The sequence below is a fragment of the Danio rerio genome, chromosome 4, assembly GCF_052040795.2.
Source record: "Danio rerio strain M-AB ecotype USA chromosome 4, GRCz13ab, whole genome shotgun sequence".
In the NCBI taxonomy this organism is placed as follows: Eukaryota; Metazoa; Chordata; class Actinopteri; order Cypriniformes; family Danionidae; genus Danio; species Danio rerio.
Genome location: NC_141024.2, coordinates 29,920,287 through 29,947,500, shown reverse-complemented (window position 1 = coordinate 29,947,500; position 27,214 = coordinate 29,920,287). Strand labels below are relative to the sequence as shown.

At 33.5% G+C, this 27,214-nt stretch overlaps 2 protein-coding genes across 13 annotated transcripts in view; both read left to right on the top strand.

Annotated features, from left to right (window-relative positions):
• trmu (tRNA 5-methylaminomethyl-2-thiouridylate methyltransferase) overlaps positions 1-14,883 on the top strand; it is a 15,960-nt gene extending 1,077 nt beyond the window's left edge. The window contains 10 exon segments of one of the 5 annotated variants that reach the window (NM_001020599.1): positions 1,186-1,351; positions 1,432-1,538; positions 2,023-2,145; positions 3,238-3,410; positions 4,776-4,829; positions 9,357-9,423; positions 9,513-9,613; positions 9,689-9,833; positions 11,567-11,649; positions 14,262-14,883. In NM_001020599.1, the coding sequence (NP_001018435.1) occupies positions 1,186-1,351; positions 1,432-1,538; positions 2,023-2,145; positions 3,238-3,410; positions 4,776-4,829; positions 9,357-9,423; positions 9,513-9,613; positions 9,689-9,833; positions 11,567-11,649; positions 14,262-14,411 (1,169 nt within the window). In that variant the 3' untranslated portion in view covers positions 14,412-14,883. 5 annotated transcript variants of the gene reach the window in all.
• Positions 14,884-18,171: 3,288 nt separating this feature from the next.
• Positions 18,172-27,214, top strand: part of celsr1a (cadherin EGF LAG seven-pass G-type receptor 1a) — a 141,605-nt gene continuing 132,562 nt past the window's right edge. For all 8 annotated transcript variants that reach the window (XM_087248314.2, XM_087248315.2, XM_087248312.2 and 5 more), the window contains exon 1: positions 18,172-21,856. In XM_087248314.2, coding sequence (XP_087104440.2) covers positions 18,340-21,856 — 3,517 coding nt within the window. In that variant the 5' untranslated portion in view covers positions 18,172-18,339. The remainder of the gene's footprint in view (positions 21,857-27,214) is intronic.

Sequence of the window (27,214 nt, the reverse complement as noted above, 5' to 3'; positions counted from 1 at the left end):
ATCTTTTATTTATATTTGTGTTTATATTTATATTTATATTTTATTATATTTGTGTTTTACTTTTGTACAATTTATTGTGATGAATCAAAGAAGATACATTTTAATAGTACTTTAAAATGGAAACTGACAACAACAACAACAGTAACAGTGTAATAACAATATTAATAAGCTAAAATAATAATCATAAGGATAACGTTAACCTTCTTCTTTTTAACAATATCAAAATAATAATAATAAAGGTTTCTTTTGAGGGGGGCAAGGAATATTTGGAAAACATTTGTCATATGTGACACTGAAGAATAGTCAGGCTTAAAATTCAGCTTTAAACCACCAGAATTAATTACATTTTAAATTACATTTAAGAACAATATTCAATATCAGTTATTAGTTAATATTAATTATTTAATATTCTAACACCATTTCACAATTTACTGTTTTACTGTGTTTTTATCAAATTAATGCAGCCTTTTTGAGTAGAATAAGCTTAAACTAAAACACATTAAATAAATAAAATAAATAAATATATCATAAATAAAATAAATTTAATATAATTTAATTTAACGAAAACTGTTCATCTAATCAACTTGAATTATATAACTTCTATAACAGTAGATCATGTGATTTAGTTTTGGTGAAAATCAGATAAATAACCTAGAATGAGTTCAATCAAACCGGTTTTTGCCAAACTGAGACAGGGAATCAGAGGAAAAATAAGAATTTTGATTGTAGCCCATTCGGTTTAAAAGTTGAAACAAAAAACAAAAGTAAAACTTTGGACAAGTGGTGGCACTAGAGAGTTTGAGTTTGAGACTTCAGATTTGCTGTGGTTTGTGTTGATAATGCCTTTTTGTGTTGAAAATTATATGCCTTTCCCGCATATGGGTATATGGGCTGCCATTGGGCTGTGCATAAACATGCGACACGGGTAGAACATGCAAACTCCACACAGAAATGGCAACTAACCCAGCCGAGGCTCGAACCAGCGATCTTCTGGCTGTGAGGCAATCTGTTACCCACTGCCCAATTATAATTTAAATAAAATAATATGTATGTATTTATTTATAATTAGTTTAGCAGTGGATGTAATTTTCTGTATGCAGACAAACAGACACTTTGTTTTTTTTTCCCAATCTAATATCATCATGCAGTGCGATAATGAAATGTGTATTATATTTCTGGCATCAGGTTATCATGTAACCGGTGTGTTCATGAAGAACTGGGACTCACAGGAAGAGAAAGGGCTCTGTTCATCAGACAGAGACTGCGAAGATGCTTATAAAGTGTGTAAGATGCTGGATATCCCTTTTCACGAAGTCTCATATGTGAAAGAATACTGGCATGAAGTATTTAGGTAAATGCTACTGCACTAGTTGATTACATTACAAGTGTTGTGTACAGTTTGTTCATGTTCTCTTCGCTTGTTTTTTGCAGCAATCTTCTTTGGGAATATGAGAGAGGGAGAACACCTAATCCAGACATAATCTGTAACAAACACATCAAGTTTAAACACTTCTATCAGTATGCTGTTAATACTTTAGGTAAGTTAAGAAGGATTTATAGCAGCACTTCAAGGTTTTGTGTGATCACTTATTTTTTGTATATTTTAATAAGTAAAGGTCAGAATAAGGATGTTTTTTTTATTTTTTTGAACAGTCTGTCTGTCAACCTGTATGTTTGATGTATTAGTTTCTAATAAGTACTTTGAAACATTATAGAAAACTTTAGTAGTAAACATGACACTTTACATGAATTTAACATGCTTTCGTATGAAACAAATGACTTCACCATTGATCATTTCTCATCTATTGAACACACATGCAAGCGCACAGTATAATAAAAATACATAAATACATATATAAAATGCAATCTAAATGTAAATATACATTTTAAGAACAATTTAAGAAATCAGAATTAACACTTTTATTCATCTTTTCATGTTGACAGTGCTAAAAAATGGGACACAGTTCTTTGTTGTTGCTGCTGTAGCTGCCATACTTACATCATTGTCTTGTTTGGCAACAGGGGCTGATGCCATGGCAACGGGCCACTATGCCCGGACATCCCAGGAGGATGAGGAGGTTTTCCAACAGAAACTTACTGAAGCTCCCAAAAGCCTCTTCAGGGACCGGTTTGAAATTAGAAAGCGTAAGTCAGCGTGAAGACGCCTGCCCATATGATTTGTGTGACTGAAACTGTGTAGACCAGAGATGCATTGCGGATTTATGACCATCAAAACAAATGTATATCTAAATAATGTTTATGTATGTATGCATTAGTTAGTTAGTTCATTCATTAGTTCGTTCGTTCGTTCGTTTATTAGGTCGATCGGTTGGTCGCTCGCTTGAATTCCCAGGTCGTATTTAATCTCAAAATCTAAAGGCAACAATAATAATCATAATTAATAGAAGTAAATACAATAATAATATATTGTTAAAAAATGTTAAAAATAAAAACAATTAAACCTATAATGAGATATTTACAGTGTAATTTTGTTTATATTTAGATTTATCATGCGTATTTAGCCTTTAAAAAAATAGTTGAAAGGGTTACATTAACAAAAGTCATGACCAGACACAAAATTTATTAGTAATTAATGGGTAAAATAATTGTTATATAATTAAAAGTTTTGTCACGATACATACTTAAAATTCTGACTTTTCCCTACTCAAAATAATAAAGAAAAAATAATAAGGAGTTAAATTTTGAATTGTGAAAAGTTAGATTTTGAAGCACATATCATGACACGAGTTAAGTTTTTGTATATAAATAAATAACTGTCATGAAAATGTTGCTGTAAAATCTTACTATAGGTAAACCTTTTAAATAAAAGCTATTATTGTTAATTAATAACTTTATTATACATTTTTAAGAACTATTTTTAATCATTACCTTAAATATTATTTATTCATTCATTCATTGATAAAATAATTGTTAGATACAAACAAATGTAACTTCTGTCATGACGTGCTTACAATTCTGCCTTTTCCCTATTCAGAATAAAATTTCTCATTATTTTCTTAGATTTTTAGTGTGAATTATGGAAATGGGCATTAGCTGACAATTTTTGTGAAATTAAAATTTTATATATATATATATATATATATATATATATATATATATATATATATATATATATATATATATATACACACACACACACACATTTTTTTGTTAATTTCTATTAGGGTTTTGTTTCAGAATTCATTTGACTCTTCTTACTCTTCTCCATCTCATTAGCTGTGCGGCTTTATCAAGGTGCTGATCTGTTGAAGGACCAGACGTTCTTCTTAAGTCAGATCTCCCAGGATGCTTTGCGACACACATTATTTCCCCTGGCTGGACTAACCAAAGGGTATGTGAAGAAGATTGCAGCTGAGGCCGGCTTTCAGCATGTTCTTAAGAAAAAAGAGGTACAAACTGAATAAATAGCATGTTTTTAGATGTTGTATGCAGGATTTATCTCAGTGGTCTGTGTTTTAAATGTAACTTAATTTGCTGATTAATTGATAAGCAAGTGTTTTATGTAGACTTTGGCTGAAATCGTTCATGAAATCAATCAATTCTAAAATTAACAGCAGATGGCGCTGTATGCTTAACCAACAACCATGCTTGAAACCAATTTCTTACAAATACCACTTGAACCTAAAGTAATCAGTAATAAAGTTTAGAGAGGATTAAGCGAATTATAACAGTGTTCATTTTGAGCTGTGTTTACATTAATCATGTAAAGCAAATTTACTGAAATTAGCCAAACAACGAAGCGTACGTCCTCATGAGCATTTGAGTGTATGTTTAGAAAAACTAGCCTAGACCGCTGTCTGCTCTTAAACACTAGCCTAAACCACCGTCTGATGTTAAATCTAGCCTAGAGCGGCATCTGCTTTTAAAGACTAGCCTAGACCACCTTCTGCTGTTTAAAACTAGCCTAGAGTGTTGTCTGCTGTTAAAAACTAGCCTAGAGTGTCACCTTCTGTTAAAGACTTGTCTAGAGCACTATCTACTGTTAAAAACTAGCCTAGAGCACCTTCTGCTGTTAAAAACTAGCCTAGAGTGTTGTCTGCTGTTAAAAACTAGCCTAGAGTGTCACCTTCTGTTAAAGACTTGTCTAGAGCACTATCTACTGTTAAAAACTAGCCTAGAGCACCTTCTGCTGTTAAAAACTAGCCTAGAGTGTTGTCTGCTGTTAAAAACTAGCCTAGAGCACCTTCTGCTGTTAAAAACTTGCCTAGAGTGTCACCTGATGTTAAAAACTAGTCTAGAGCACTATCTACTGTTAAAAACTAGCCTAGAGCACCTTCTGTTTGTTAAAAACTAGCCTAGAGCACCTTCTGCTGTTAAAAACTAGCCTAGAGTGTCGTCTACTGTTTAAAAATTAACCCAGAGTGATATCTACTGTTTAAAACTATAGCTTAGAGCACCATCTACTGTTACAAAACAGTCTAGAGCACTATCTACTGTTAAAACCTAGCCTAGAGTTTCGTCTGCTGTTTAAAAAATGAGCCTAGTGACATCTGCTGTTAAAACTAGCCTAGAGCGACATCTGCTGTTAAAAATGAGTTTAGAGCGCAGTCTACATTTTAAAACTACCCTTGAGCGCCATCTGCTGTTGAAAGCTGAGCGAATATTAGAGAGAATATTAGCGATGCAGTTTGAAAACTGCAGAATCGAGTTCTTAAACGTTTTTTTTTCACCACAGCACTAGTTTTATATGTTTTAAAACTAAAATATGATATTATTGCAGTTAATAACATTTTCATTTTTTTCTCTCCTGAAAGAGCATGGGAATCTGTTTCATTGGAAAAAGAGATTTTGAGAACTTTATCCTGGAGGTATGTTGTTTGATTCAGCTTAAAGTTGTATGCATCTGGTATTTTCCTTATATATGGTACAAACTTGTCTTTTTTTTGCTATGAAAACTATAAGAAATGTTAAATTAACTTTTATTATTCAGGGTTCCTGCAGATGATATGATAGATTTGTGTGTGTATATATATATATATATGTATATATATATATATATATATATATATATATATATATATATATATATATATATATATATATTAGCGCTGTCAAAATTAACACGTTAACGCATGCAATTAATTTTAAATAATTAACAGGTTAAAAAAAATATACGCAATTAACGCAGTTCAGGTTTTTTTTACTGTTGTGGTGGACGTGTGTTCAACATGCAATAAATGTGGATAAGACCAAGGAAGCACTTTTTGAAGGCAAGTTCCAGTATAAAACAATTAGTTGCATCACAGGTTATCCAGAGTTTCATGCAATTTCGGGTGTTTCATTTTTAACTTTCGACATCTGTTGTAAGTTGATACCGCATGGCGAACAGAAAGAAAATCCTCCGCATTTCGTGACTCGGTGTTCCTTTAAGGTAAGGTTCCTTTTAAGGCTACACGGTAGAATTTTAATAAGAGTATAATCTTAATCATATTAAAATCGGAGTATTGGTGTCTTATGTAAATGTACTCAGAACATCTGGTGAAGTCGCGAGCTGTCAAAGACAGGGCATTACTCTGCCGTTCAGCATGCGCCCTCCAAGTTTAGCATTTTTCCTCATTAAACGCAACGAAAGCGTATGCTTCGCGTTGTTGTGTCAGAATCCTTGTGAAATACAGTAATACTTTAGGACGCTTAGTTTAGGACGCTTAGCAAATTTGATGAACGTGATCATGCGTGTTGAATCTGAGGGTAGTCGCTCCAGTATGGAAGGCGGTTGGGGCCAAAACGTCTGCAGCGCATTGTGTGTGTCTGTCTGTGTGTCTGTGTCAGGCCTGTTGAGGGGTGTTTGGGGTGGAGTGAGCGACGTATCTGAGTAGGGGCGAGAGGGGTGTGCAATGTATTTAACGACCGGTTTGCAAGGAATTATCATTCATTTGCGGGCATTTGGGAGTCTCTGTGCACTTGCGGGATACTCCTAGTCTTAGCAACTGGATAAATGTAAAGGAGGATTAAGCAAAATTGTTTTTACTCTATAATTATTGTTCTCAACTCACAGCAATAAAACTTTAGAATGAGTGCAACAGTTTGTATTATATAGTTTATTAATATAATTTTTCATTTTCCATATCTGCAATTCCTGTATTTTGGCATTTTTTTGCAGTCCACTTAGAATCCAACATGGAAATCAATGTTTTCTTTATTGGCATTGATTGTTTCGAAATTTAAATGTCATTAACATGCCTGTGTTTTAATTTCTGTAATAAATATGGCTGTCAAGCCAGGATCTTGATGGTTTATTGTGGGTATGTTGTTTACATGAAGAAATCTGTGTTACAAGTTCTATTACAAAAATTCTATTAAACAATTATATTTTGAATTTAAATATTTTTTGTCTTGCGTTTACATTAATTTTACATTTAAATAGCTAAAATTACAAGTTTCAGTATTTTAAATGCAATTAATCGCGATTAATCACGATTAATTTTTTTAAAAAGGTGCGATTAATTAGTTAATTTTTTTTAATCGATTGACAGCACTATATATATATATATATATATATATATATATATATATATATATATATATATATATAAGGAAAAGAAAAAGACACTCAAACATCTATCGCAAAATAAAAGTTACTTTATTGAAATAAAAGAATGATACAGTGGTAGCGTGACCATCACACACTTCTCAGAGCTCGCCAGAACTGAACTGAGCTCCCCTAAATGCGTGCGTACATCTAAAAGGTAAAACAACCACAGAAATGGACATTTAAAGTGGACATTTAAGCGACTGTTACAATAACACAATAATTAACCTCGAAAAAAAACCCCAGAGCAATCACTACCAGACTGCTGTTGTATTTGCGATAAGGAGGGATGAGGCTGAAACCAGCTTCTTATTGAGTCTAACCGGTCCACCTTAAAAACCGCAACGCTTCCGTTTTTCATCTTTTTATTCGCGATAAAGAAAACACTAAACAAAGGCTCCATCTTCTGGATCGACAACGCCAACCGTCTTTGGCCACATACGAGCTCTCTCAGAAATTGTAAATGTTTTAAAATAGACACTATTCTTACAAATAAACTGCATAGTTGCAATCTAAACAACTATATTCTCGACTAAAAAAAGCCTCAAAAGTTCATTTTGTTGTCTCATAACAGTAATATTTGTCAAACTGTAGCGTCTCTGCTTGTTGCTGGCTGTTTGTGGGTGGAGTAATACACAGTGAAGGGTGAAGAGGCCTTTGTGTCATGTTACTAGCAAAATATTGCATGGGTATCTGCCTATCAGAATCAAGAACCAGATAGAACTGTTGTATGTATGGGCATAGGTGGGCATAGATTCATTTTTTTTTTAATCTAGATTAATCTTGCAATTAATCTAGATTGAAATGGCTCATTTGAATTCTGCCGAAGGCATTCAGAATATGTGTGCTACCTTCTTTGAGAGCGGGTTTGTCAAGCCAGGGGGTGCATTAGACCAGGGGCTCATCTCCTCTTTACAAAATGCATCAGAAACTGCTTGAGAAACTTGTCTACTGTGATAATTGGTGATGAAAATAAATGAAGTTCAAACTGAAAATAGCCTTATCAATCTTTCATCTGAAGATTTTAGTGGCTGAACAACACTACTGTGAAGATATTAACCCATTTGTAACAACAATATCTAACATTACATTAGCTTTGCATGAAGCTAAAACTGTTTTAAAACAGAACATTACCTGTCTAAGAGAAATTCTTCAGACATGGTGTCATCCTTTCTACAGCGTGCAAAGGTAACTCTAATATTGATAACGCGCAGGTGTAGACAGAGCTGCGTACAAACGGCTGCACAGTTGTTCAAATCTGCATTTGCTGACTGACAAATTGGGCTACTTATCGGAATTATGAGAGATGTCGGCCCGACTCTATTTAATTGGATGAACCTTTTTTTGCTTTATGCCTTACCCAAAAAATAAAATAAAATACATATAAATACATTTTGATCATTTACTTAAAACAGTACTATTAGACTGTGAAGAGACTTTTAACCAGCACAACAAAAAAAAAAATGCTTCTGAAGACAATCACCTACTCCACCTTTAAGACGTGGAGTATGAAGATATTAGTGGCATTTTTGAAGCAAACACAGCAGTCTTTAGGACCTTTCGCCAAATTTTCCGACAAATTGTCCGGCTGTCAGTAATCCGCGCACACACACACGTTGCGGAATGCGAAAGGTTTTTTTCTTTCCATTTGGCGTGCGTTATTAAATTCCATAAAACTCTCACCAGTCCTTACTCATGAATAAAACACGAATAAGGACATGAATAAAATGTTCATGAGTTAAAGTTAGGGTTGTCACCCATCCCTTAAAATACGGAATCGTCCCGCATTTGGATTTAAATTGTGTGTCCTGTTTTAAATCAATACGGGACGGGTTTTGTCCCATATTTTTTTCATTTTTTTAAAAGTAGCTTTTCATGCAAATCATCCCACACATTTTGTTTCTTTTAATTTATTTTCAAAATCTTAGCTAAATTATGCATTGATGACTTCATAGTGACTATTAAATGAACCAATAGGAATATTCAAGCTCAACTACTTTAATATTATATAAAAAACTAAACCACAGTTTTTCCCTTCATTAAGCTTATAGACATTCAGCTTCTTTTTAGTCTGTAAAATTCAGCAAAAATGCAAGAAATTTAACATTTGGCTCAGAATTAACGCTGCAGATTTGTATTTGAGAACATTCAGCTTTTTTATTCATTTGTAAAACACAAAATTCAAACAGACTTACAAGATTCATGTTTTATGTCGAACAGTAAGTTTATACTTTAAATAGTATATATATATATATCCCCAATTTCTGTTTAACGAAGAGAAGATTTTTTTCAACACATTTCTAAACATAATAGTTTTAATGACGTTTTAATGATTTTTTAAACGTTTTAGTTTTATGATTTATTTTATCTTTGCCATGATGACAGTAAATATAATTTTTTTTGTATTTTTCAAGACACTTCTATACAGCTTAAAGTGACATTTAAAGGCTTAACTAGGTTAATTAGGTTAAGTAGGCAGGTTGGGGTAATTAGGCAAGTTATTGTATAACGATGGTTTGCTCTGTAGACTATCGAAAAACATATTGCTTAAAGGGGCTAATAATTCTGACCTTAATTTTTTTTTTAAAACTGCTTTTACCCTAGCCTAAATAAGACAAAAAAGACTTTCTCCAGAAGAAAAAATATTATCAGACACACTGTGAAAATTTCTTAGCTCTGTTAAACATCATTTGGGAAATAAAAAAATAAATAAAAAAATAAAAGGGTCTAATAATTCTGACTTCAACTGTGTATATAAATAGTTCTAATATTATTATTTTCCTATTCTGTATGTTATTTATTACAGTACTTAGAACCAAGACCTGGAAATTTCGTCTCGATTGAAGATGGGAAAATCATGGGAAAGCATAAAGGTGAATATCTATTTAAGTCTTCATTTATTGTTAGAAAGTATGACTGATTTTATTGTATGTTTACACACAGTTTACTGTATGTTTCACAGGGTGGTTCACATTAACACTGGGGCAGAGGGCTAGAATAGGAGGGCGGGCAGACGCTTGGTTTGTTGTGGATAAAGATGTTACTACTGCCGATGTCTTTGTGGTGAGTTATACGCAGTTTGGACGAAGTTATTAATTTAACTTATTTTGGTTAGTAAAATTTCGCCTACTTTTTTAGTGTCCGAGCACATTTCACCCGGCACTGTTTCGAGACACATTACAGACGGACCGTTTCCACTGGATTGCAGAAGAGCCACCTGCTGAACTCGTTCACACTCAGATGATGGATTGTCACTTCTGTTTTAACAACCGCATGCCTTTAAGTAAGTCACTTTTTAAATAAATTATTATTATTTTAGCCCATAATGTTATAAATCATGTATTGCTGTGTTGTTTTAGCACTTATGTATGTATTGTTCATTATTAATATTTTTTTTATTGAATTTTAGTTTGTTTGTCTTTTTATTACTGTTTATTCAATTCAATTAAATGATAGTTTCTTAAATTTGCACTACCAGTCAAAAGTTTGGAGTCAGTTTTTTTTTCTTCTTTTTTTTTTTTTGGAACTTTATTCTGTTCATCAAGATGGATTTATTAAATGATAGTTTCTTAAATTTGGACTACCAGTCAAAAGTTTGGAGTCAGTTTTTTTTCTTGTTCTTTTTTTTTAGGAACTTTATTCTGTTCATCAAGACGGATTTTTTAAATGTAAAAAAAAAAAGTTAAACTGCTTTCTTATTGTATGTATTTCCCAAAGAACCTTTTACTCCAGTCATTAATGCTTTTATTACTGTTACATTATTAATAATAATATAATTATTATTATTATTATTAATATTAGAGTGATTTCTGAAGGATCATGTGACTGAAGACTGGAGTAATGAAGCTAAAAATTCATCTTTAAAATCATTGGAATAAATGATTAAAAAATAAAATAAAATAAAACATTTAAATATCGCACTGACCCCAAACTTTTGGCTGGTAGTCCAAGTCTTTTTTTCAAAATTAAATAAGTGCTCCTATACCTTTATATTAATTGTTAGGATTTAGATTTTATTAGTTTTATTTATATTTTACAAGACTGTCTCTTTATAGTATTTTGATATTAATTTAGCTTATAGTTTGTAAGTTTGATATTTATCTTTTAATCATTTTTATTATTGTTTGTGAATTTCATACTAATTTTTTAGTTTTTAATTTAAAAATGTCAAGACTTTTTAAGCCTGTTATATATATTAAATAAGTGCCAAGTTATTAATTTAAAGTTTCAATTTATATTTTTTTATTTTTATAACAATTTAATTTTTTTTTTTTTTACTTTTTCATTTTGAGTTTTAATAGTTTTATTTTTATTTAACGCTCAGCGCCATGAACTTTACAAATGGCCCTTAACAGAATTTTCATTTTCATTTAGTTTGATGTTTGTCATTTTTATTAGTGTTTTAGTGCATTTTATACTAATCAAATCAGTGAAGTTAAATTAAATTCCTAACGTTTTTGTATGTGTTCTAATATATTACTTTTTTACTCTTATATTAATTATTATTTTATGTTATATAGGGTTGAATTATAGTAATATAACAAGTATATTTTAGATTTTCTACTTTGTTCTTTTCTTGTTTAATAGTTTTATATTTTTTTAACAAAACTGGCTATTTAATGTCATTTATAGTTTGTTGTTTGCTTCCTTGCTTAGTTTTTTGTTTGTCTTTTCATAATTTTCATTATGGTTTTATTGAATTTGATACTATTTAATTCAGTTAAATGAATCAAATTCAGTTGTTAAGACTTTTTTGCATATTAAATAAGTGTTCCGATATATTAATATTTATATTGAAGTATAGGAAAGCTTATTTATTCTGATTTCAGATGTTTTATTTAAATTCAAAATATTTGAAATTAATAACACTCATGACATCCATTTGGTAAAATGATTTGCCATAATTTAATCCGTGTTCTGTTAAATTCATATTTGTAATTTTACTCTTTCAGCATTATTAAAAGTTTTGAGGCTCTGTCTTGAACCATTCTAAAGTCAGCATCTCCTTTCTTTCAGCTCCATGTACTGTAACCCTGAATTTAGATGGGTCAGTGTGGGTGATGGTGAAGGAGCCCATGAGAGGAATGGCAACTGGACAGGTAATCCAGGAAAATCAAGTCATTTATAAATCATTACCACTTTTAAACTAGAGCCTGAAATATTCTTTTTACTAGATTAATCAACTCCTTGTTAAATTAGCTTTCTAGTTTCAGTGTACATTCAGCCTCGTTTTTAATTCTTTAATTTGACATTTTTTATTTAGCTGTTTTATTATAATTTTTGTATTTGTCAACATTTATTTTAATTTTAGTTTTAGTTACCAAGCCATTTTTGAAAAGCCTTCTTGTGTTTTTTTGTTTGTTCGTTTTTTATTTACAATTTTATATTTGAAGCAGAACAAAATATTAATATATGATATTTTATGACATGGATGTTTTTGTCTATTATAGACTCAATGTTCTTTTTCATTTACTAATAAAATACCACATTATTCACTTCATAAAAAAATATGAATGTCCTAACTGATGGTTATATTTATAATAATATTTATATATGATATTTTGATCAACCTTGACAATAAGATTTCATTAGTTAATATTAGTTAATGTGTTTGCTAACATGAATTAATAAAGAACAATACTTGTACAGCATTTATTAATGATAATTCAGTATTTTCTGATGCATTATTAATATCCAAATTCATTCTTGTTAACATTAATGCACATTATCTAACAATGGAGAACTTTATTACCATTAACTAAGATTAGCAAAGATTATAAATGTATTGTTCATTGTTTATTCATACAATAACTAATACAACCTTATTGTAAAGCATTAATAAACCTTTATGTTTTAGGCTTAGAGAAACTTTTTTTCTTTCTTTTTTGACACAAGGGTTAAATGCACTTTCTTTTTCTGTATGTAAAGAAAACTACACTTAGAACTAATCTGACCTTTCTTTCGTTAAATAATTTTGAAGAAAACATCTGAAATCATTTTGTATATTATAATATATATACAGTTAAGTAAAATCATAAGATATTTAAATAAATTTAAGTCAAGCGAATGATTTTCCTATTACTTATTTTATAAAATGGTATTACACGGCTGTATGGAATACTCATTTCTGATTAGTCATTCCTGGAACTTCAAATTATTTTTACCGTCCACATTAATGTGTATCTGCTTGTCTGTAATGGCGCTTTGTTTGTACTGTTTTTGGCTGTTTGTCGCCATGTTGTGAACAGATAATGCATACCGGTAGGTAGCCTATGCTTTATTGAGCCAGTTTTGTGTCTGTCAGCTTTGCGTTTTTGACTTTTAGTGCTATCTTGTGACTGAATAATGCGCAGGTTAGTGTAACGGTAAAGGGCCACAAAACCCCCCTATCTCAGCAGGGTGTTTTCACACCTCTAGTTAGCTTTGTTTAGATGGGAGTGCATGAATATGGGAGTTTCAGTTTGGGTACGCTCTGATTTTCACAAACACAGACGCAGGAGAGAAAGTCAGTGACTGTGTTTACATTGACATCAGTAATCGAATTATTTGCCAAATTATTAATTTGTCGACTTTAACTGCAGCTTGGCACTTTCACTTTCATTCAGGAACATTTCATGCATGGCCCCTGTGACAAACGAGATATTGGATGCCAGGTACTTTAATACCTAGTTTTAATGGAATGTTTGATACCGCACGGCGAATGAGTGAAAAAAAAACTAGCATTTCTTAGTAAATTAGATGCTCTTGGTAGGTAGTGTCAAAAAGCCGTGTGTTTATAGACTATCCTGTATTAAAATGCAGTGAAAATTCTAAACGATGGTAATAGTTTGATTAAGGTGTTTATATGTTTACACTCGGAGAGCAGCATTTACAGCAGATCTTTCAGGCCATAATATTGTAGTGATATTAACATACTGTAAACTTAGTAACTAAATCATTTAGACTAAGGTCTGTCTTTAAAAACTGAAGGAGTACTGCTGACGATACAAATTAACTCTGCCATCTGAATAAACAAAGAACAGTGATCGCTTACTTACCAAATCTGTAGAGACAGGACAATCAACACAAACTGGAGCTGACAACTTTGTTAAAAGGAGATGAGCGGCAAATCCGGATTTCACCATATCCAGATGTGAAAAGCTCTTAGGTTCCTAAAAAACCTAAAAAAATGTTCCTTAAAACATATTTCTGTCGCATGCACTGTAATCCACACGTGAGTCCAGCTGCGCTCTCATAGCATGAAGTGAAAACAAAGCCTTCGTTGAAGCACATTTATAAATGCCACACTGATGACCCATGTCTCCAAACAATTCTTATTCTTCCACTTGTTTTGGCAACACAAAGTGGCGTCTTTCTGCCATCTGAACACTGTAACAGGTAAAAACAGTCTTCGAAGCCATCATGCATATTAATGAAGTTGCACCTCAAACTCAATAGAGCGTGCTGATTTGTTTGAACCAGTCTTATACAACAGACTTCTTAATGCTCTTTATTCTGCGATTAAAAACCTCCGGGTCGTACTTTATCCTTCACTTAGCTAGCACTGTTTATATGTTTATATATTTATTTATAAATTATAAATAAGTCATTTCAGCTGAAATTTTAGCTTTGTGTTTTTACTTTAAAGAAAACTATAAACTACTGATTGGCTCTTCAGAAACAATAATGGCGGTTTGTCAATTAAACTGACTTCAATGTGTTCATTTTGCAGTTTGCTGTGTTGTATAAAGGAGACGAGTGTTTGGGCAGTGGGAAGATCATTCGTCTGGGACCCACAAAATTTGCTCTTCAGAAAGATCAAAGCAACACAAACTGCCTCCATAAAGACACCAACCAACAACATCCAGAGCCTCACAGCTGAAGCGCAAAACATCTCAGACGGCTTTGTGGTTTAAATGAAGCACTGTGGAAAGATGCTCTAATAGTTTATAGACATTTGGGGTGGGAGAAACTGCAGATACTTTAAAAGTTTGTGTGTACTACACTGTAAAAATATCTGTCTAATAACAGTTTCTGTATATTGTGATGTTCTTTTCGTTTATTTATGAATAATCTCTTCTCTGTCCACTTTTGATGCTGCAAATTCAACTCTACAGTTTAACAAAGTAACTTTTATTGACATTTTAGTAGTTTTAAATAATATAATGTGCAAGACGTAATATATAGTGAAAGAAGTAATAGCGTAATATACAACACCAACCTATAAAAAATTTTCATAAAAGCCACATTTTCAAACTTTTCATAGTTAGAAAGAATAAGTTCTCCTAATACAATTTAAAAGCATACATAAACTGGGGAAAGATAATTAAAAGTAGAATAAAAACAAGAGTAACAAAATACGAAAAACTGCTATTGTATGGAAATTTTTTACAGTGTATGTTTATGATTTTTTAAAATATTGTTGTAATTACAATTAAAGCCAAAATGATTTACAATCCTGTGAATTTTGTTATTATTTTTCAAATATTTTCCAAATTATGTTTAACAGACCAAGGAAATTTTTTACTTTATTTTCTATTTTATAGTTATTGACTTCTGGAGAAAGTCTTATTTCTTTTAGTTTGACTGGAAAAAAAAAGATTTAAATTTTTTTGTAAAACAATATTAAGGTCCATATTATTAGCCCTTATATATATATATATATATATATATATATATATATATATATATATATATATATATATATATATATATATATATATATATATAATTATTTTTTTTAATGAAAAAAATCTCTTTATTTAAGCAATACTTGGAAAATATTTTTTAAATAACTAAAATTCCACAGGGGCGTTGATCATTTAGACTTTCACTGTGTCTGGAAATTTGTTATTTATTGATTTTAGCGATATAAACAAATATATTTGTATTACTCTGTTTTCAGAACTGATGTAAATGGTTATAGTGCCTTTACTGTTCACCTCATTGTGATCTATGCAATATTTTAAACAAATATTGCGCTGTGTTCACGTTCTATTTAAGAACATTGTAAAGCGCTTATTTTTGCCAGTAGAGGGCGTGAGCGAATCGTTTAGGACTGTGCTGTTGCAGCTAAACACTCACCAGCAATTCCCATTAACAAAAGTTATGTTATACGAAGTTTTAGTTAAAAAAATAAAACAAAATAAATTTATCAGCTGGAGTATACCGTGCATAAATGAGTACACCCCTCAAATATCCATTTTTCAAATGTAAATTTTGTAATGCTTTTCAATATTATATTTGTGTATATGCATTAGATTAGTTAGTACTAAAGCCAGATCTGGAACAAATGTAACAAAAACTGAATATCACAATCCAAAAATATGTACAGCCAACTTTATAGGGGGAAAATATTAAATTAAAACATATAAAATAGGGGGGTGGCGCAGTAGGTAGTGCTGTCACCTCACAGCAAGAAGGTCGCTGGTTCGAGCCTTGGCAGGGTCAGTTGGCGTTTTTGTGTGGAGGTGCTCCTGTTTCCCCCAAAGTACAAAGATGTGTGGTACAGGTGAATTGGGTAGGCTACATTGTCTTAAGTGTATGAGTGTGTATGAATGTTTCCCAGAGATGGGTTGTAGCTGGAAGGGCATCCGCTGCGTAAAACATATGCTGGATAAGTTGGAGGTTCATTCCGCTGTGGTGACCCCAGATTAATAAAAGGACTAAGCCGAAAAGAAAATGAATGAATGAATATAAAATATAGGAAAAATCAAAAGAAACAAAATATAAAATTTAGTTGAACTTTTGTAGTTTTGTATTTTATTTGTTGCAATACTTCACTTGAATTTAAATGTAGTATTTTTGAATGAAATGAAAAATGAAAAACATTCGTTTTTAAAATGAAGTGTACTCATTTATGCTGAGGACTATATTAATAAAATAATAAAAGCTCTGATTAAGCTAAAGATTTTTTTTTTAATTAAAAGTGTTTTTCTTCAATGATTGTTCTCCAACTTAATTCAACAGTGTATTTGTGAAAATAAATATCACAGTTTCATATTTTAAGAGTAAATGTGTTTATTTTCTTGTTTTTTAGTTGCGGGACATCAGAAAACAGTGCTTATATTTTTCAAAGTAAACAAAGCAATAGCCTGTGAGATATTTAAGTAAATGTCATACAAAGAAAAATATTCTCTGATAGTATATTGTCTGTTAAAATATTTGCTTTTAATATTGCAGGCAATGGATAATGATTTTAAGATATACATTTTGCAATGATTGAAATACAGCCGACTTTAAAAAACGACAAAAAATGTTTGTGCCAATAGAGGGCGTGAGATAATTATTAATGACTTGTGCAAAACACATCAATTCAACAATTGCTATAAATGAACGAGAAAGAAACATATTTCAATTATATTTTATCAACAAATAAATAGATAATGCATTATTACCCTCTGATTAGGCTAAATCAAGATTTTAAAATGAAACCAACTGTTTTTATTTATATTTAAACAGTTGTGTAAATAAATAATATAAAGCGGAGTATGATATTAGTTTAGAAGAAAGGCTTGGTTTTTCGTATATCATGCGGTACATCGGAAATCAGCACTTCATGATAAGTAGAATTCAAAATGAATAAGGCAAACAATAAAAAATAACTAGTGTTTGGAAAAAGTAATATATAACAATCTTAAATCACCTAAAAAATTTAAAATAAAATAACTGAATTTGTGTTTGAGTAAGATAATAGGCATAATAACATTGTAATATATATTTTTTTTATTTTTTTTTACTTTTTTGGTTTGCCCGACACTGATAATTAATTACCATGTCTCATATAGTAGGCCTATGTTATGATAATTAATAAAAGCAAATGTAAATGTAATACAAGCAAAGTATTCTCTTATAGCCTATTATCCGTTTTTTTATTTTTATTTTTTTACTAATATGGTAACAGATAATAATTTTGACATGTGCAACAGAAATAGATGACTTAAAAAATGATGGGTGGTAATTATTTACTATAAAATAAATTATACAATTAATAAATATGTTGTGTTTCCTTTTGCACCACACTTAGGCTATTTTAAATAGCTTATTTTAAACAGACGTTTCGCAAAACTTAGGGGGCTAGGAAACATTTAATTTTGACAATGCTTCCATTGTTGTCATTGTTTAATTCTCGTATTTTTTGTAACACATAAGTAGCCTAGTTATTTATTCATGCGTAATTTGGTTTTACTACTCAGTCCAGCCCTGATGCCTTTATTACTTTACAGCCGCTTGTAAATGGAACGATTTAAACACGTGTTGCGAATTCATGTCCACTTAAAGAGACAAAGAGATGAAAACTTTACCCGATAACCGAAGCAAACAACCAAGAAGTCGCTTGAAATAAACTATACCGACGTTTATAGCGAAAGCATTCGCGTCCACATCTCGGACGGTTGTATTAAACTTGTAAAAAGAGCGTTCAGTTCTTACGTTTACTTTGGGGCGTAAAAGTCACCAAAAGTGCAGCGGTGAATAACAATAGTTGAATTTCCATGAGAGAGTTATTCTTTAGTCCCGTGAAGAGGTGCACTGCAGGTTTATGTTAATGACTGTGTGTGTGTGTGTGAGAGAGAGAGAGAGAGTGTGTGTGTGTGTGAGTGTGCGCGCGCGGGGGGAGAGACGCGCACACTCGGAGCCATTTTGTCCTCATTTAAAACTTAACGTGGATAATGTCACTTGGCTCCATGGATACCACCTCGATAAACTGTGTTTTCTGCTGTTAAAAAGCTACAATGAAGGATAGAAGAAGGTCGACGTGCCGGCAGAAGGAGAGCTGACGTGTTTTCTGCCTGTTTGCGGAGTTTTACACCATGGATCTTGTAATGTGTTGGTTATTATGGGTTCACCTTCTCCTCTGCGCTCCTCTCATGGGATGTTTCGACTTGCACCTCTCGGAGACTTTACATTCAGGAGCTGTTCTTGCCAATTTGTCACTGGGACCGGGCTGGACTTATAAAATAGACTGGACTTTAACTTCCAAGTACATTGGGAACTTTATTAAAGTAGATTGGAGAGATGGAGTGGTGCGTTTAAATGGAGAGGTGGACTGTGCGCGCGCCCCGCACAGCGCGCTGCCTCTTTATTTCAAAATCAAATCATTAACAACTGAAGGACTTGTTAAGACACATTTTAATGTATTTCTACACGGGCAAAACTGCGTGTTCAAATTTAAAAGGAAGAGAGAGACCAAGCCTGATATCAACGTGAACTACATTTATAATTCAGGACTAACTTCCTGCTTGTCTCCAGGTGATTTACTCATTCATTTTGAGGATTATTTGCCTGTCTTCACAAGAAACTCTGCTGTTTTTGCTTCTTCTTGCACCTCAGACCAACTGAATGTGTTTGTGCGTAACGGGACTTTACTTGTGAAGGACGCGTACTGTTTGGAGACGAACTTGGGGCGCTTTAAAAGCACAATTCGCTGCTCGTTTCTCGATTCTAAAGGTGAGCCCTTCTCTGTGTGCCTTAAACTACGATTCACCTCAGACCAAACTTCATTATCATATGTAACAAATCCAAGAAAACAGAGAATAAAGCGAGCCGCGAATTCAGTGCCTCAGTTTCAGTTATCGAACTACCAGGTTTCAGTGCCCGAAAACGAGCCTGCGGGGACGCGCGTCATCACTCTCAAAGCGACTGTCAGCGACCCCGGTGAAACTGGAAAGATTGAGTATGGAATGGAAGCGCTTTTCGACAGCCGTTCTAACGATTTCTTTCGAATAGACCCTCAAACTGGCAGCATCGAGACTGCCCAGCCCTTAGACAGAGAAGTTAAAGACACTCATGTGTTTAAAGTTACAGCTTCTGTTGCAGGTTTTGCCAAACGTGCAGCCACTTCGTACCTCACAATAACAGTGAGTGACACCAACGACCACGGGCCCGTTTTTGAGCAGAACGAATACAGGGTGAGGATACGAGAAAACGTGGAAGTTGGTTTTGAGGTCATTACGGTCAGGGCAACAGATGGGGACGCTCCATCCAATGCAAACATGATATATAGGATTATGAACGAGGAAGGTGTTAATTCTGGGTTTGAAATTGATTCTTGGAATGGACTGGTCAAGATTAAGGTGCGTCCAGACAGAGAAACTATGGCCCAGTATCAGCTGATTGTAGAGGCCAGTGACCAAGGGAAGGAACCTGGGCCCCGCAGTGCTACTGCGACAGTTCACATCACCGTTGAAGATGAAAATGACAACTATCCTCAATTTAGTGAGAAAAGATATGTGGTCCAGGTGCCTGAAAACGTGGCCGTTAACACTAAAGTAGCCCAGGTAGAAGCCACAGATCGAGATGAAGGCAATAATGCTAGGGTCCATTACAGTATAATCAGTGGCAATGTAAAAGGTCAGTTTTTTATCCACACTCCCACTGGAGCCATTGATGTCATAAACCCTTTGGACTACGAAACAATCAGAGAGTATAATTTACGCATAAAGGCCCAGGATGGGGGCAGGCCTCCTCTCATTAACGGCACAGGAGTCGTTGTGGTTCAAGTAGTGGATGTCAATGACAATGCTCCCATGTTCGTAAGCACTCCTTTCCAAGCAACCGTTTTAGAGAATGTCCCCATTGGATATTCTGTCATTCACATTCAGGCCATTGATTCGGATTCAGGCGAAAATGCCCGGTTAGATTACAGCCTCACAGACACCACTCCAGGCTTCCCTTTCAGTATCAACAACAGCACTGGATGGATAACTGTGAGTGATGAGCTGGACAGGGAAAGCACTGAGTTTTACACCTTTGGAGTGGAGGCCAGAGATAATGGAGTTCCAGTGATGTCATCCTCAGCAAGCGTTAGCATCACTGTCCTAGATGTGAACGACAATATCCCTACGTTCACTGAGAAGATGTATTCCCTGAAAATCAACGAAGATGCTGTTGTCGGGACAAGTGTGTTAACTGTTACAGCTCTGGACCGTGATGTGAACAGTGTAGTCACTTATCAGATCTCCAGTGGCAATACACGCAACAGGTTTGCCATCACTAGCCAAAGTGGAGGTGGACTCATCACACTTGCATTGCCGTTAGATTACAAGCAAGAACGACAATACGTTTTGACCATCACCGCCTCTGACGGCACACGATTTGACACCGCACAAGTGTTCATCAACGTAACCGATGCTAACACTCACAGACCCGTGTTCCAAAACGCCAACTACCATCAAACCTTCAGCGAGGACCAACCCATCGGATCAACTGTTGTGGTCATCAGTGCCACAGATGAGGATACAGGAGAGAATGCACGTATCACCTACATCATGGAGGACAACGTCCCACAGTTTAAGATCGATCCAGACTCGGGCGCCATCACAACACAGATGGAGATCGACTACGAAGATCAAGCCTCCTACACATTAGCCATCATAGCCCGTGACAATGGCATTCCTCAGAAGTCCGACACCACCTATGTGGAAATCATCATTCTGGATGCCAATGACAATTCTCCGCGGTTTGGAAGGGACAAATATCAGGGCACCGTGTTTGAAGATGCCCCTATATACACCAGCGTGCTCCAAATATCAGCTTCTGACAGGGACTCAGGGTCTAATGGACGTGTGAGCTACACCTTTCAAGGTGGCGATGATGGAGAAGGAGACTTCATGATTGAGCAATACTCCGGGATCATCAGAACCCACCGGAAACTGGACAGAGAGAACGTTCCAGTGTATAACCTGAGGGCCTATGCTGTAGACAGAGGAGTTCCTCCTCTCAAAGCTGCGGTGGAGATCCAGGTTTCCGTACTGGACATCAATGACAATGCACCTGTGTTTGAAAAGGATGAACTTTATATCGATGTCAAGGAAAACAGTCCTGTAGATTCAGTGGTTGCCCGAATTACTGCTATGGACCCGGATGAAGGAACCAACGCTCAGATATTATACCAGATTGTTGAAGGAAACATCCCTGAGGTTTTTGACTTGGATATATTCACCGGAGACTTAAAAGCGCTTGTGGATTTGGACTACGAGACCCAAAAGGAGTATGTCATTGTCGTACAGGCTACATCTGCACCTCTGGTGAGCAGAGCAACGGTCCACGTTCGTTTGATCGACGTCAACGATAACGATCCCGTCCTGCAGAATTTCGAGATTATTTTTAATAACTACGTCACCAACAAATCCAACAGCTTTCCATCTGGGATTATAGGAAAGGTGCCTGCCCATGACCCAGACGTGTCAGATAAACTCAAGTATAGTTTCATTGAAGGAAATGAGCTGAGTTTGCTGATTCTAAACCCTGACACAGGAGAGCTAAAACTCAGCAAAGATCTGGATAACAACAGACCTCTGGAGGCCACCATGAAGGTTTCTGTCACAGGTTAGTTGCATTTTCATCTTGCCTGGAAGTGTTTTTGTTTTGTATTTTACTCTCTTCCTTGGAAGCAAAAATGAATCAAAAAGAGGTAAATGACAGGTCTTTTGACAGAGATAAACTAATGTTTTATAAATCACTTTAAAATGCAGGGTTGATGTGAATGATGGAGCTGCTGCATGTTTTTTTGGCGTGTGTTTGCTGCAGGCTGAATCATAATCCAGTTCTTCTGCTTATGAGGTGTTTGTTAGAAATGTTGAATAAGGCAAGAGTCGTTTGTGTGGGAGAAGGATGTTTCTTTGGTTTACTTTTAAAGGCACCATTATTCAGATTATATTACATTTACATTATTACATTACATTATTCTGCTAGTGTGTTATAATCACATTATAATGCTGAATGAATTGCCTCTTAGCATTATGCTGACTCTGCAGTTTTAGAAGGATGATTTTACTAAAAGCAAATATTCTGCTCACTGCTACTCATTTTAATCTTTTAATTTATTTAAAGAAATTTTTTGTCATTAAGTCTTAGTTGTAATCTAACTTTATAAAATGTATATGCAATGCAAAACAATAATAATTTTATACAATAATGTTTTAAATGGTGTTAAATAAATATAAATGTGTATTAACCTTACAAATACATTTTTATTAGACATTCAATATAAAATCAACTTAATTATAAAATAATAATATGTAATATGTAATATAATATGTATTCATAAATAATTTGTTTATTTATCAAATTTATTATTTAAGTGTATTATATATATATGTGTGTGTGTGTGTGTGTGTGTGTGTGTGCGTGTGCGTGTGTGTGTGTGTGTGTGTGTGTGTGTGTGCGTGTGTGTATATATATATATTATATTACATATTACATATTATTATTTTATAATAATGTTTATTATATTACATTTTTTATGTACATACATTTGACATTTTATGTACTTAGAAAACACTGTAAAAAATGCAGGGTTTCACATAATTTTTCCATGTTGTCCCAAAACTTTAATTAAGTTATAAGGTAATTGATTTATGTAGATTCAACATAAAACAATCAAGTTGTCCCAAAATAATTCAAGTATTGTGTTAATTCATTTTAAGTAGTTTTTTTTTTGGAGTGAACATTATTAAATAACTAGTTTTAAAGTTCAGTATACAATGAATTAAACTGATTTAAATGACAGTTTGAACTAACTTTGTGGCATGTACTGGTGCCCTTTTATCTCTGGCAGTGCTAGATTATACCACGCTCGCATATACAGCCACCCTCTTCAAATGGCATCAGCTTCTCATATCTCACACTCATCTCTCTCTCTCTCTCTCTATTTCTCTCCTCTTTCTTTTATCCCTCCCACATGCCGTTCTTCCTGTTAATTTGCAACTTGCAATTCAAATACATCTCCCAGAACACAGCTCTCTTGTCTGTACTTTGGCTTTACGGCGGTGTCTTTGTCAGTCTGATTACCGTTGCTCATCTAAATGTGCATGCTCATGGTCATTGTTGGGGTCGTAATGAGCCGCATTCATGCCTTGCTCTCTCATTCATGACAAAGACACACCGGGTTCCATCACCGTAGCAGTTCCCACCTTCTGTTACTCCCTCCAATTCCACACACATCTCTTTCTCTGGTGTCTAATAAGCTAATGCATTTTATTCCTCGGACATGTCAGATGTTAGGCAGCTATTAACACTGCTTATGTGACCTTTTCACCTCTTGTCCAGGGAAAAGGAAACGAGCCTTAAGGGAAAACATGTGACTGAGCCCTAGGCTTGATTTTAAAGAAACACTCCACTGATATTGTTACAACTCCTCTAGAGTTAAACAGTTAAGTTTTACAATTTGTTTTAATCCCTTCAACCGGCCTCCAGGTCTGTCGGGAGCACTTTTAGCTTAGCTTAGCATAGATCATTGAATTGGATTAGACCATTAGCATCTCACTCAAAAGATAAGTCAAAAGGGATTTTATAATTTTCCTTAAATATTGTAAATTTTGATTTAGAACCAACTGTAAAGAATTAGTTTAACCAAAAGGAACACTCTTGTCATCATTTATTCTCTTTATTAAACCCTTAGGACTTCCTTGAATCCTTGAAACACGAATGGAGATTTTTATTTTTTATTTTTTTTAATTTCTGGTCCCTTTTAAGTCCAGTTAACCAAAACTTAGGCCAAAAGGACATAAATCTATATGAATGGTTTTAGCCATATGTTAAAAAAATATTCATGAACAAATTTAAATAGGAGGGAGACAAAATGGCAAAACTGTAGTTTAAGCACCAATTTCTTGCTATATTGAAGGGATTGTTAATGGTTTGTAAATATAGTAAATATAAATATATGTAAATATAATTATAATTGTAATTGTAAATATCTTTATTTGTGTTTTGGAGGTAAAACATGAGAGGGTAGGTAAGGATAGCTTACGTTTTTATGCAAATTTGGTGATCTGACCCTCAAAAATGCCCTTTCTTTATTTAACAATGTAGTTGTCTCAAGACAGAGATGTTAAATGAAAGGTTCACACAAAAATGAAAATTCTGCCATCCCTTACTCACACACGACTTCTATTGAAAATGAAGATGTTCTGAAGAATGTTGCATAAAAACAGCCATAGTATTTTTTCACCTATCAGTGGCTGTTTTTCCCACCAACATTCTTCAAAATGTCTTCCTTTGTGTTCAACAGAAAAAAACAAATGAATGAAAGGTTACAACCCCTTGAGTGTGACTGAACTATCTCTTTAAATAACATCTCAGACTAAAAGTAAACCAGTTACTCGAGTGATATCAATTCACTCACATTTTTATCTTTCTTCACAATTGTAAGACTATAAAAGCACTGTTATCTTTCCCTCCTGAACAGGTGTTTCTCCTATCGACTAATCTTTAATTATTTATTCAAGCCATGCAGAAACACAAGAAGTCCCAGATATGTCCCTGATAAAAGCAAGTTAACATCCTAGTCAAAACAAGGGCCATTCTAGCCTAAAACAACCCCGGTTTGCACAGCAAACATGACAGAGTGAGGGCTGTGTGTTTGAGCGGTAACCTAATCTCTCTTATCTGTGTCTGTTAACATTCAACAAGCCTTTTCCACATTTGAGGGGAGTCTTCTGCAAAATGATGCTTCTCTTTTTTTTTATAGCTTTCCTCCTTTGTGCTGTGTTTCAAAGGATCAATACCCGTGATAAGCCATCTGTCAAAACCTCTAGAAAGATGGGGCTAGCCTGGTAAAATGTAACTTTCTTGATACATTAAAGGAAGACTTTTTCTTTCTTTTTCTTTTTTTTTGGAAATAGACTATTTTAACATGTTAACAAGGTTGGTATTTACTAGATACTATACTTTATTCCGGCATAATATTTAAGGAACTTTGCTGCTTTTCATTTTCTGTCGGTCTTAATACAAGATGCCACTACAGAAAAGTCGAGCTTCAAATAGAAGAACTATCAAAACTCATTTTTATTTGTTTATTTTTTATTAAGATGCTAATGGTCTAATCCGATTCAATGATTTATGCTAAGCCAAGCTAAAAGTGCTCCCACTAGACCTGGAGATTGGCTGAATGGATTCAAAAATTATTAAAAAATAAATAAATAAATCAACTGTTTAACTTCAGGTAACTTGTAAAATAATTTGTTTCCGAAAAAAAAGATGTCTCTTTAATATTCCACTTTTAAGAGAAAAAGGGAGGCGTTTCATCACTTCTAGATTTTAGCTTCTTCCTCGTTTCACCCTTTGGAGTCAGTGAGGTGAACCTGCCGATACACGCAGACCCTTACAGCAGGGTGAGCTTCTGCCCGTGGGCCACTGCGTCTGCTGCTCATGTAGTTGACTAAAGCCTAGTCAGTGCTGCAGGATGCACATACCTGGGCTGTTCCACATTGCTAAACTCTCTGAACTTGTATTTCACTTGAGGACGTTGCTTCATATGCTAGGAAAAGTATTTTATGTTGAGGTTTGCAGATATATAATCAAGTCCGAATGGATTGTAACAGTTTTCACATTACCTGCAAAAATAAACGAAACAGTTGAATTTGATTTAAATGAATTGATTCAAAAGTATGAAATTCTGCCACAAATCGTCACCTTGGAATTATAAGGTTCTATCTGCGTTCTTAATGATTTTGAGATATTGAGCTTTAAAGTTTTTGCATTCCATATAGCAAACAGTATGTGTGTTTTTAAAATTAAACGTCTTAAAATTTAAACAACTAATAAAAAAACTCCCATAATGTAAATAAGTTGTCATTTCATAAGAATATGTCAATAACTCAATTTTTGCCAAAATGTCAGATAGAACCATACAATTCTAAGGTGATGAATTGTAACTTAATATAATTCTAGAAGTTTTTACAATTATAAAAATGTAAATTAACAAATATAATTTTAAAAATAGCCACCATTAATGATTTATTTTTCATACTATTCGTTCTGGTTGTGCGGTCTGGAGTAATTGTATAAACATAAAAGGTGCACCTTTACATATGGAGTAAGTGTAACTCAATGACCTTCATTTAAGCATACTATTTTTCTTTATTGTACTTCATTTATTCAATAATCAGCTTAATTTATGAACTTAAAATATTTTCCAATATTAAAACATTTCGATGATTAGCTACTTCAAAAGTGCAAATAATGAAGGAATAATATTATTATGTCATAACTGACTCAAGCAACTTGTGACTTGTTTTTTTTAGAAGTGTTTTTTTAAGGTAAAAAAAAATAGGAGCACAATTTGTTAACTTTTTGTAATTTAAAAGAATGGCAGACTTTATATATCAGATCAGGCCAGTGAAATCTTAGTTTTGTGTATGTTACACTGAAACGAAACATTGGTGTAGGCAAAAATGTCCCAACAAAGTATATATACCCACAGTCCCACATTGTGTTCAATGCTTCCAACAGGTTTGAAATATACTTGCAGTGGTAGTTGGTTTAAAACACACCCTTTACCCACATTACATAAATAGTTAACTATATGCGACAAACAAAACATTATTTAATTTTTGACAATATTTGTATTTATTATGACACTGTTATACACAGTTTCTTTTCAATGGGTTAAAGTAAAAAACGACTGTTGAAATAAAAATAAATCCGATATTTATTTTACTTTAATGCTATTCAGGACTCATGTGCACCCACTGACAGGTCAAATCTGCTTCTCTCTCTTAAAGCAAACTTGAATGCCAAAGCATTTTAGATATGTGTAATAAATAGCCTTTGTAATACATTACCATTATCAAATTAATAAAATAGTCATCAAATGAGAAATAAACGAGAGAAAAAGGAATAAAAAACAGACAATATCTTTAAAAATGATTTTAACTACAAGATCAAAACATGTAAATTGTT